Source organism: Gymnoscopelus microlampas (genome assembly GCF_963454915.1).
Source record: "Gymnoscopelus microlampas genome assembly, chromosome: 2".
NCBI lineage: Eukaryota > Metazoa > Chordata > Actinopteri > Myctophiformes > Myctophidae > Gymnoscopelus > Gymnoscopelus microlampas.
The window spans coordinates 54,723,517-54,736,883 of NC_139939.1; the positions used below are offsets into that span (position 1 = coordinate 54,723,517).

The 13,367-nt window shown below is 38.6% G+C and overlaps 1 protein-coding gene across 1 annotated transcript; it reads right to left on the reverse strand.

Annotated features, from left to right (window-relative positions):
* Nucleotides 1-699: 699 nt before the first annotated feature.
* Nucleotides 700-6,312, reverse strand: LOC311063659 (uncharacterized protein). Its single transcript, XM_084083189.1, has 3 exons — nucleotides 6,170-6,312; nucleotides 3,658-3,861; nucleotides 700-2,307 (listed from the first exon to the last, which is right to left on the reverse strand). Exons 1-3 carry the CDS (start codon nucleotides 6,189-6,191, stop codon nucleotides 956-958), a joined length of 1,578 nt encoding a protein of 525 aa, XP_083939315.1. The 5' UTR covers nucleotides 6,192-6,312; the 3' UTR covers nucleotides 700-955.
* Between the last annotated feature and the right edge of the window lie 7,055 nt (nucleotides 6,313-13,367).

Consider the following 13,367-nt stretch of genomic DNA (forward strand, 5'->3'; position numbering starts at 1 on the left):
AAGGAACCATTTCTGATTCCTCAAAGAATTTGAGTTCTCTACAACCATATGAGAAAAATGGCAAACTATTCACTAGATAAATAATAATAATAAATAATAATAATAATAATAATAAACTTTATTTGTATAGCACCTTTCATGACATGAAATGCAGCGCAAAGTGCTTTACAGAGCAAGAATACAGTTAGTTACAACCAATTTAACAATAAAGCAAACAAAAAATAAAATAAAATAAAAGCAAAAGCAAAAGCATGAAACATTAAAATAGGCAATACAGTGAGGACTTAAAAATCAACCAAAGAGTCAGCTAAAAGCAAGAGCTGTGCTTTAAAGCTATCGACAGAGGCTGCCTGTCGACAGAGGCTGCCTAAAGTGGTTCTTTAGTGAGTTATGTTTCTTTGTGGAACCATATAGCCACTTAAAGGACCATCATTTTTCTGCGTAACAAATGAAAACCAAAAAAAACAGCACAAACATTTAAATTAATTTGACAAATGCAAGTTAAGAGCTTATTGCTACTGTGGTCCGTGTGTATGGTGTGTGTGTGTGTGTGTGTGTGTGTGTGTGTGTGTGTGTGTGTGTGTGTGTGTGTGTGTGTGTGTGTGTGTGTGTGTGTGTGTGTGTCACATAAGGGGGAGGGGGGAGCAGAGGGAGCTTCACTAGAATCAAATCCGTTAAAATAAAAGCAATACTCATACATTTTCATATAATCAAATGATGTAATGTACAAAACATCACAGCAAATCCAGCACACAGTAAAACCATAACTAAGTCAGATCAATATGGACACAACATGCACACAACATGGTGTGCATGGGATGTATGATCAAGCAATTGAATATATTGTACAGTAAAAACAATACATAAAAGAATGAAAAGGAAACAGAAATGATGTTGATTTAATTTAGTCATGGTAAGATATCTTGTCAACTCAGATGTCTGAGAAATTGTTTAATTATGTTGAACTATCCCTGTTATGAATCAGCATGTGTGTCTTCAGACTTCCTTTCCGATTGAAGCTTTTTTCACAAACTGTGCAAGTAAAGGACTCTCCCCCTGAATGAACCATCATGTGTGCGTTCAGATACTTCCTCTGATTGAAGTTTTTACCACAAACGGTACAACAACAGAGTTCATTCTTTGAATGAACCTTCATGTGTGCCGTCAAACTAAAATTTTCTGAAAACCTTTTTTCACAAATTATACAAATAAAGCGACGGGGTCTCGGACGATGCCCTGAATGACGCTCCATGTGTCTTTTCATGTGCACCTTCAAATTAAATTTTTTGCTACAAACTGTACAGTTAAATGAACGCGTACGCTCTGCGTGAATCTTTATGTGACCTTTCAGGTAACTCATTTGACTAAAGACTTTCCCACACACCGTACAATTATAGTTTTCTCCCTCTGAATGTAACTTCATGTGTGTCACCAGACTTCCACGCTTGCTAAATGTTTTGCCACAAACTTCACAAATACAGGTACTTTTCCTTGTTTCCCCTGTATGCTTCATCATGTGCGTCTCAAGACCTCTGCTCTGATTAAAACCTTCGTCACATAATGTGCAACTAAAGGGTTTTTCTCCCGTATGAGTCTTCATGTGTATCCTCAAATAACCTTTTATTTTAAAGCCTTTACCACAAACACTACAAATAAAGGGTTTCTCTCCTGTATGAATCATCATGTGATTCTTCAAACAAGACAAAGTCGTAAACCTTTTGTCACAACCTTCTGCACAACTAAACAGTTTCTCCCCAGTATGGTTTCTCTTGTGCAATATCAAATTTCCATAATTTTTGTAGCTTTTGCTACAAAATGGACAACTATAGGGCGGCTCACCCCCCCCTGTATGACTCCTCATGTGTCTTTTCAGAAAAGACCAGTGATGAAAGCCTTCTCCACACTCTGTACAAATAAATCTCATTTTATCTCCTGTATGGACTCTCTCGTGCATTGTCAAAGAGCGATTCTGAGCAAAGCTTTTGCTACAAACTGTACAACTAAAAGGCTTTTCCCCTGTATGACTCCTCATGTGTACTTTCAGATTATACATATGACGGAAGCCTTTACCACACTCTGTACAACTAAGTGTCCCCGTATGAGTCCCTTCCGCATTTTGTGTCTTTTGTGACTTCCTTCCATTTGAAGACGACTGATCTTCCCTGGTCTCATCCCACTCGGCATCACTGTCTTCAGTGTCACATTCAGAGATCAATGGAGCACAGTGCTCTATTGATCTTTGAAGTGGATCATCTGGTTCCTCCTTGACCAGACTGCGGCTCCTCTCCTGCTGTTCTGGGGAAACCTCTTTACACACAGAGGCAAAAGATATAAAATGATAGAAATCATTACAATGACATTTCCAGAGCAGCTTCCGCTGTTTTGGTGTTGTGGTAGTTGGAAGAATTTCTGCTGTTGGTAGCATATCTGTGCCTGTTTTTTTATTCAAGTGTGAGATGCCATACTAGTGTTATTCCAATTTGCTCAGGGTGTTCAACTAATTCCATTTTGGAAAAATTCCAATTCGGACATTTTTGGAAGAAAATCTATTTGGAAACCATTGGAAAACACTGCTACAACCAAGGATAACTAAACCGAAGGGTAAACTTTACTGAAAGGCCATCAATTTAATACTTTTTCCATAAATTGGAGCTGTAAGGCAGCCAAAGTGATAAAATGATTAGTGAATTAACGACTTCACCAACAAATAATTACACTGCAAATGTATTTGATCAAATCAATGACCATATGAGTGTGTCTGTTAACACAGATCATTCTCTGCAGTAGTAAGTGGAAACCAACAGTTTAAAAAACAAAACTGTACATACCCATCCTGTACAAATTTACAACAGGGTTCATCATTGCATCAAATAAAGCAAGATAAAAATAGCTACAGGCTCACAACTAGCTTGTAGATCTGCCATTTTTATGGAACCACACAATACATAGTTTAGCCTACTGCATCTGTCATTCTGTCATTGTAAATAGGCTGCATTGTCATCATCATATAGATCAAATGCATATATATACAGAATACATACATGATCTCATCTGAATAGAGACCGATCACTGTTTAGAGTGGGCGGGTCTTAGACAGAGCAGTGAGTGAGAAGTCCCTGCTTTTTTATTGTGTTGCCAGATTTTTGGAGAGGAATAAGCAACCAGGTCTATGAAAACAAGCCCAAAAGAAACAACTATATGCCAAAAGAAGAGACTTTACTATTGTCACGGCTATTTTCAACTAGGTTTCAAGTGCTCATCTGGCCTATAGTCACTATTAGGCCACATGAGCACTTCAAAACTATTGGAAAATAGCTGTGAAAATCACATTCACAATAATACAATTCCGACATGAACTCTTTACACGCACTGAGGCGCTCCAAGCTGTAGAGTGTCGGACATTCCCCGACGTTTCCTTTCTAAGCATATTTGATAGACATACTTTTCACCTACATTGTTATCTACAAGCTCACAATCGCAACTTCGCAACCATCTTGATTGACTACAAGCCGCTTTACAGAAAAATAAGCCCAGAGTGGCTTATAATTAACAGACCTGGCAACAACAATGTGAACCATACAGGAGTTTCTGATAGTTTTCTCCATGTAATATCAACTAGATAACCAATACAATACGATAAAATGTATGTATTCTTACCACTGGCAGGTTCCCACTCATCAGAGCCGTCATCACAGTCTGAAAAAGACAAATCCTCGTCCTTTTCACTTCCTGTGGCGGGGGGGAGCGGCACCGATCGCCTCCTGGTACTCCGACGAAGAGGCACCGGGTCGCCGTGATCGCCGTCCTTCTGGACCACAGACCCACCAACGGGGCCCACTGGAGGTGGAATACATGGAGGCTCTGGTGGTGGTGACAATTGCACATTATTGTATTATTATTCCACTCGACCTATCCATGTTATTATATTTGTTGAATGTATGTAACATGATTGAAGCCGTGGGAAATATGAACTTTTCCTATTCACCTGAGCTGTAAAAACCTACCAATCCTGTTTTTTTCCCTTTAATAATTCCCTTTAATAGTTAATAATTATCCTTTCGGTTATAAAAGGCGGATTGTTACAACATTTACATACATTTGAAATCTTGTGAAATGGGACATTCTGCATAGTGAGTACTTTTAGTTTTGGTTACTTTGATGCCAATACTTTTGTGTTTTACTGAAGTAAAATTTTGATTCCAGACTTGTACTTCTAACAGAGTATTTCTCTACATTGCAGTATTGATACTTTTACTTAAGTAAAACATTTGAGTACTTTTTCCACCACTGTATGCCGTGCAGTGGAGTTATGGTATATGGTGATTGTACTTGATATGAAGAGTGGCCGGTATTGACGTGCGGCCCAGTGGCCAATGAAACAACATTTGTAAGTCCACTGGTTCTCAAAGTGGGGTCAGGGGACCCCCAGGGGTCCTTGAGGGTTCCAGGCGGTCTAAAGCAGTTAAAATTACAGATAATTAGAAACCAAATGGACCCTTAGCGATCTGTAACTTTGAGAGTGTACGAATATGAAACCTCTCAGAGTAACTCTGTTATTATAGGGATTAGTGGCATAATGCATATGAAATTGTGGGTTCTTGAAATTAAAATGTTTGAGAACCACTGGCAGTGTAGCCTCGGAAACCCATGCCTTTAGTACTCAAACGTTTTACTTAAGTAAAATTATCAATACTGCAATGTAGAAATACTCTGTTACAGATGTCCCGTATTAAAAATGCACTTGAGTAAAAGCACAAAAGTATCGCCATCAAAATATACTTAAAAGTACCAAAAGTAAAAGTACTCATCGTGCAGAATGTCCCATTTCACAAGTTCAAAATGTATAAAGAATCTTTTGAAAATAGCCGATCTATAAGCTTGGATGCGACCGACGCATTGTGAGCTTGTAGATCTGCTATTTTCAAATGGCCAAAATGTATGTAGGGCTTAAGTTGTTCATGTATATTTTATAATAATAATCAAAATCTACAAAGTAACTAGTAACTTAAGTTTCCAAATAATTGCACTGGAATAAAAGTACAATATTTGCCTCTGAGATGGAGTAGAAGTAAAAGTACTGCAAATTGGAAATGCTCCAGTAAAGTAAAAAAAATCCTTCAAAATTGTAATGAGTAAATGTACTTAAGTTACTTTACACTACTGTTGAGAACGACATTAGTACATTGTGAGCTTGTAGATTGGCTATTTTCAAATAGCCGATCTATATATATATAGGGCTGAAGAGGTTAATGTATGTTTTGTAATAATACAATACAAATCTGCAAAGTAGTGACTAAAGCATTCCAATAATTGTAGTGGAGTAAAAGTACAATATTGTCCTCTGATGTATGTGGAGTAGAAGTATAAGTACTGAAAATTGGAAATACTCCAGTAAAGTAAAAAATACCTCAAAATTGTACTAAAGTACAGTACTTAGGTAAATGTACTTAGCTACTTTCACCACTGATAGGAAAGCTTGTATGATAACATCGAAAATCAAGCTAACATTAGCACAGGCCTACAGCCCTTAAACATGACCGTCATACCATGACAGTCATGGACCCACTTGTTCCTGTTTTTTGATTTTTTTTACATTCACTGTTACATCTACATAAACGTTCAAATTTCAAATATAAAGTGCTGACCCTCAAGCCACGGATGTAACAAGTTGAGCCGCAAAAGGTCTAAGTACCTGAATATTCCGTATTGTTCAATAAAACGCTTTTTAATCCGATCGCCAGCCATTTTCTCCGAAACTTTCAACAATGCGACACTACGGGTTGGAAGGTGTATTGCACTTTGGTACATTACAAAAAAAAATAAACAAAATAATAGAAAATGGCCACCGATCGGATTAAAATGCTTTTTATTGAACAATACGGGAGATACTGGTACGTATCGCGGTCCGGCTCAACTTATAACATCCGTGGCTCGGGGGTAAGCACTTTATATTTGAAATCTGAACGTTTATGTACATGTGAGAGTTGTTAATGTAAAAAAGGAAAACAAAATCTAAAACCAGGAACACGTGGGTCCATGGGCTAGGCTAGGCTAGGTCCTACACAAATAAATATATAAATCACGATCGGTTAAAAAACCTCCACACATCTTCTCACGGTGACTTGTAGATCAACTATCTAAAGTAAGAATGTGTTTTAATAAAACAAACCTGTTGTGTTCTGTTCAATCATGTCTGACGTGATCTGATCTCCTGCTATCAGGATGGCACGATTCAAGAGATCTGATCTGATCTCCTAGTACCAGGATGGTATAAACAGCCTCTTCTGTGTTCAGTTGAAGGAGAGAAGTCCTCCTGCAGACCATAGAATAGTTATAGACTCTAGAGTAGTTATAGGCCTCCTCCTCGTTCTTTGTTCAACGTCCAGTGCGACAGCATACATACAGCGTCCAGTGTTGCCAGGTTGTGTGAGAGAGAAATAAGCAACCAGGTCTATGAAAACCAGTGGTGTAAATTACATTTAATCAAGTACTGTATACTTAAGTACAATTTTGAGGTATTTGTACTTTACTTGAGTATTTCCAATTTCCAATACTTTTACTCCACTACAATTATTTGAAAACTTTAGTTACTAGTTACTTTGTAGATTTTGATTATTAATACAAATTATAAAGATACATTACCCACTTTGGCCATTTGAAAATAGACAATCTACTCACAATGTATCGCATTTCAAATGATTTTTAGACATTTGAAAACTTGTGAAATGGGACATTCTACATAAGGTACTTTCTACTTTGGTACTTTAAGTACATTTTGATACCAATACTTGTGTACTTTTACTTAAGTAAATTCCGAATTTCTGACTTTTACTCGTAATAGAGTATTTCTACATGTATTTCTAATTGATATTTTACTTAAAGGGGAATACCATTCATTTTCAACATTGAACTATGTCTTTAATACACCTTGGCAGAGAAATTTGGTGAGTCCGTTTTGACTGAGAATAGGCCTACAGGGTAAAGGTAGGCTACATAATAATAAAATAACTTTATTTATATATGTTACGAAACCCTTTTGGGTCTAGGGATGGATGATTGGTAACATAATGAAATACAGTTAGCATAACCGGGATGTTGAGCAATGAGAGGTGCAAACAAGGGAGACCACACTGGCTTGGAGCAAAAAAGGTGGAGGGTGCTTTTACTCTTAAAGGTAGGGTAAGTGATTTGCGTTGGTTAAAATAATTGTTAAATAGCTCTATATTCTGATAGTACTCATTGCTATAGAGTGTTTGTTCAGTATTAGGAGTCTCCTTGTCTCTCCACCTCTTTATTTACAATATTGACATTACCATATGCACAGTGCACAAACAAAAAGGTACCATTGGTGTTGCCAAAACAACAAAAAAGCAGCTAGGGTAAACAAAAGATAGACTAACTAACTAAGTAGTATAGAGAAAACAAAAGTCTGCCTACCTAACTAATCTAACCAAACAATGTTTAAAAATACACAAGTGGCAACCACCCCTTACCTGGTGTGCTTAACAAAGGTTCTGCCTAGTGGTGTCTATGTATAGAGGCCTCTGTCTTTCCTGTCCCAAGGCAGAAGCATATACAAAGCAAATTAAAGGTAGGAGAACAGACACTTTATACCAAAGTTGGCTCTGGGAACATAAATGAAGGCTACAAACAAGGCTACAAGGACAGGCCTACAAACAGGTGAAATGGTTGAGAGACTGAGCTGAGGTGGGTGGGACCCAGCATTTTATAGACAGCAGATAGTGGTGATTGGATGAAGGTGGCCAGGTAACAGGTTGATTGACAGCTGATGGATTGGTGACTTCAGACCTCTGTAGTGAGTGACAGAGGGAAGGAGAGATAGACAAGGGGAGGAATACAGACAGAGCCATTTCTTAATTTTTTGTTACAAATCAAAAAAAGAGAAAAGGACCGAAGGAAGGGGTCATTTTTGTCATTTGTTTTCAGCGTTTTCACTATTTTTCAATTCAGAATGAAAAAAGGAAAACATTTGTTTGTTTTGGGAGGACAAAAATCACAAAAATGTTTTTTTTCTGTTTGGTTCAAATTGAACATACTAATTATACTAAGATCCCCAAACCGTTTAGAATTAAACTGTGTAAATCCACGTGTTTTATGACAGATGTCAACATAACAACAATCTCCTTAACGGTAATGTTGTACTGCTGGCTTACAATCTATCGTTAATGTATTATCATAATAAATCATCTCTATGTCATTTGTTTTGCTTTATATAAGGTTTGAATGAAGTATGCGTGCGTGCGTGTGTGTCTGCGTGTATTTGTTTGTTTGTATATTTATGATGAATGACCATACCTCCTGTATGGAGTTCAATGTGTATTTTTAAAAATGTGTCAAACATTCTTTTTAAATAGTCGATCTACAAGTTCACAGCGTGTAGAAAAGGTTTGACACATTTTGCAAAACGTTAATGTTTTCTTTTTTGTTCTTGAAGCGTGTTTTGATGTCAATACTTTGTTACTTTTACTCAAGTCACATTTTAAATACAAGTCTTTTACTTGGAACAGTCTAGAGTATTTCTACATTGTGGTATTGCTACTTTTAAAGTAAATGAATAAATAAAATGAATCAGTGAATATTTCACTGATGGTGGAATTATTCCTTAATGTGCAATATGACGTGGAAAACATCTGAATTAATTAAAGGTAATGAAACTATAGAAAAAACTGAAATTTAACATGACATCAAACTTAATTATGATTCAATATTTATATTTCAATAAAGAAAATTCAACTGAAACTTAACATCAAACTAAACTGCACAGTTTTCAGGTGAAAGCGTTTATTGTCGCTGTTGGGTGTAAACCTTGATGTCAAAAAACGTAACTTTTCAGGAAACGGAAGGAAAAAAAACATACCCGTGTTTCAATGTATCCAATGTAGTTATTTATTATTTTGTCACAAGCTCATATTAATACTTTTCATTGGTTGAATATCCACAGACACACTTCACACAAACAATGTGTGCTACCTTTGTGTGACACTAGTATGGCGAAGTAGGACATTCATTTACGGGAGGGGTGAAACATCAGAGGGGGGGGGGGGGCTGCTGCTATGTGGACCTACCGATGTGTGTGCACTTTCACACCTTACGTTTAACCTCATACACATACTGTATCTGCTGGTTTAATGCTATACGTTTACATAGATATCTTCGTTTGTATGTACATTACTATGCTGTAATCACTTTGTTCTTGCGCTCCCTCTCCTTGTCCCCCCCTCCTTTTTATTCTCCCTCTCTGAAAACAAGAAAGTTAGATGGTGTTCTATTGAATGGAACACATCAACCACAGTTAATGATACAGTAGCAACCACCTAATATACCCCATCTAGACAACTTTTAGTTTTAACAGTATTTGAACTCAGCTCTCTGGTTTGCACACACACACTCTTTGTACATTTGAACACAAATGCTAGATATACTGAGCATGTTTTCTGTATTGCTTTCAGCAAGCACACAGTTACTCCAGGAAATGCTTTTATTCTGCTCTCCCAACTTTCCTAACACTATTATTTTCTCTTTCGTTCTGTTCTATTCAGCCCCATAACATTTTCTCCCGTTGGTGATCATTTCACCAGTATCGCGTACAGGTGGGAGGTATAAAACTATTCAACTTTCCAAGTGATGGTTGCAGGGCAATCTTCTCACCTGCAAAACTGGGTCTTTCATCTGGATTTTGGTTCCAGCACCTCACCATGAGATTTACCAGCTCCTCCAGCCCCGGGGCCTGCATTTCTCTAATATACTCTAGGGACGGCCTTTCTCCCCTGGTGGACATCATACCGTGCATGTCTCTGGCCAGTATCTGAGAGAGTGGAGGGAAAGATAGATGATTGGAATGGGAATTGTAATACATAAGAGACCGGCTACACTAACGTGTTTCTAATGATTCTTATTATCGAATTAACATTAAGTCAAAGAATGGAATCTGTGAGGCCGAGTCAATGAGTGATGAAGGGGCAGTGTCCACCAAGCCTTTTTTTTTTACTGAGCACTGTTTAGAATTATACCCCAGCAGCGTTATGAGTTGCTGAGCATTTATTTTGCTCAGATAATGTTATCGACTCGGGCGTTTGGAGATGTTTTTAGGCAAGCACCGTGGCGGGGGAAAAACACATTGGTGGACACAGCCTCTAAAGGAGGGAGAGATTGATGGAGAGAGAACAGAAAATGAAGACAATGAAGGAGAAAGCAAGACAAAATAAAGAAGGGAGAGAGAGAGTATTACTCACTTAAAATGGTCCACACCAGTATTGCGTAACTAAAATAAAGAGACATTGATCAGCAATTAGCGTACATATTCACATAATTATCACACATGGGACAGATAGCTTTGGCAACAAATTCTCAGCATCAGCGTTATAGTTAGCCAAATAAGAACACTTACAAAAAAAACTAAATAGCAACTGGATGAAACCGCCAATTATACTGTATGTTGCTGTTTTGGGGGTATTTGTCAGTGTTCATTTGCACATAATGGGACATTTGTTTAGTTTGCACATAGCTACACCTATCTACTTCCTGTAAAATAAAACATCTAATGAAACAGAAATATGAACATGACTGTTGAAGTTTCTACTTGCTGGTCTGGAGCCGTATCATCCACAACAGGTAAGGAGCAGTCAAAACATCATGCTGGATATTCACAGGGCTTTGCAGTGACACACAGCTGACTTGTTGAATTGCAGCCACACAGAAAATTGCAAAGGGAATGATAAATACCTGTAGACATCATCACATAGTGCTCTGGTGCTGCATGGTGGCGAGAATATGGGCGCATTCAAGGGTAACCTGGGTAACCACATACCCACGTTGGAGCAAAACGCAAAAAGGCCAAAGTCAGCGATCTGGATGAATAAGAGAGGAGATTGGAGAGAAAATAAAGGGAACACGGGGGAATGAAGTGGGGGGGGGGGGGGGGGGGGGGGGAGAGAGAGAGAGAGAGAGAGAGAGAGAGAGAGAGAGAGAAGAGGAATAGACAGAGGGGAAGGAGAGAGAGAGCAAGAGAGTGAATAAATGATGATACAACACTACTGAGACAACGGCCAGGCAAGCTCTACCACAGTATCAAATGCCTGAACACCCAACTTTTTAAGAGTTTCTACCCGGCTACCATCAGACTGCTGAACACCGCCTGCTACCAGTCTGGCCTGTCAAACAAAATAATGATGTCGGTCTAGTATTCCTGTGAGTTACACTCATTCTTCCTCATGCGGATATACCTAGTCAGAAGTGAAGCCGACATGGTACGCTTATTGGGACATTACATTTCCGTGTCTACAGTCCAGAATTTCAAAGTTTTGGACATTGGAGCAGTTTCACGTTGCCAAGCCAGAAGACTGGATGGTTAGTATTGATGCTCAACAAGGAGCCATGCAATGCAGCTGATGCACTGATATACTCTATGGGACAAGAGGCACTTCATTGATTTGGCTTGGTGGATGAACAGAAGGCTAATGATTCTGACTGAGTGATGGGACTTTCCACGTGATTTCTGAGCATGCACAATTCAACTCACGGACCCAAGAGGAAGTGAGTCTGTTGAACAAGGCACCTGAAATAACTTCCTGCTCACTGTGACTTTTCTGAGAAAGAGGAGGAAATAGGCCACATGGCTTGTCATTGGAATCAAAAGCCCTATTTGTACCTGGGGAATTCTGGTTATCTTGTCCTATCCTATATTAAAATTGCAGAATGGGTCGACAGTGGACGTCAGAGACATGACATCCCTACTTGCGAGGCACACTGTTGCACCCATTCACACCAAACTTGGCACAAACACAGTTCAGGGTTCTACCATGACAGTATTCACACCAGGGGCCACGTTGTCCAACCAAGCTTACTTTGTCAGGGGCCACACATTCTCAAGGAGGCACACCATTGCTGCAATCCACACCAAACTTGGCACAAACAGTGTTCAATGGTCTGCCATGAGAATAGCCACACCAAAATAAAACTTTACACACACATGAGGGACACTACAGCAGTGTTTTACACTTCAAATGGCCATAACCCAGTGACCATTGCTGTGATCAGTGAAATATATAAGACTTGTCATCATTTAAAAGGGGCTTATCAACCGACTTCCGTTTTTTTTTGTCTTCAAGCGTGCGTCAGTACAAGACGTCCGGGCGGAGTTGCAGTGTTGCCAGATGCCAAAACAAGACCACCTCTCCAATTTCCACCACACTTCGCCCTCAAAATCTCTCATGCCCTGCCCCTTTGGATAGTTTACTTGCCTTTGGATCAAAGTACACAATCAATTGGTAAAAAAGTATTAACTGTGTTAGCCCCATAAAAAAAACACAGAAAAAAAGCGCCCATTTTAAATAAATAAAATAAACAAAGATTATTGTGTACTAATAGTGAATCTCAGTTGCATTCGCTTCATACAAAAAAAAATAGAACAGAGATTAATTTGAACATTGCCAGAGGAGGGACATGCTTGACCCATCATTGGTGGTAATAATATTAATCACCCCCAAAAGGTGCCTGGGACTCACCTTGACATTTAGATCCGTGTCCAGCAGTACGTTGTCAGGCTTCAGGTCCTTGTGGATGAGAGGGGGGCTGAGACTATGAAGGTGCTTCATGCCCAGAGCCATTTGGTGAACCAGTCGAAATATCAGGGACCAGGGTGGCAGGCGGTTTAGTTTCTTCTGTTGAGGGTTGGGGTTTAACAGAAACATTGAATTCACATTCTCAGACACAAATACAAATAAAGCTATAATCCGTGAAGGAGCACATCACTAATTTTCAACCTTATCTTCATATAATTGGCCCTAACTAATGCACATTACAAGATGGCATCTACTTACTGCCTCAGATGAGGGCTGTTCTGCTTTATAAAACTGAATTTACCTCAAAGGAATACTTCATCCAAAAAAATGAAGCCTTGGATCCATGGAGATTTTTGTTTTGTTGTTCCTGAGCCAATAATCCAACATTTGACTGATTGAAGTTAATAGGAGACCAAACTTAACAAACAAAAAATATATTTGAACCTGGACCGTCAATAGGCTCATCAGTGAGATATGTTTTGGAGTTTTTATTATTCTTTTATATAGTTTTGCATTGGTATCCTACCGCAGCCTACGCCAGGTATATTGAATTATTGGCTCAGGAATGTGACATGAATTCAAGGCTTCATGGGGTGAGTAATTCTGATAGGTTAAAAAAAAAAGGTTTTGCGTGAAGTATTCCTTTAAAAGGTAAGGAATACATGTAGAGAGACAGAAAATGACTTCTCAATGGATACTTTTAGAATAGTTTTAAGATATGACCGTTAACCTTTAAAGCCCTTCGTGCAAGTTCCTCAAATTATAACCTATGTATGTTCAATTCAT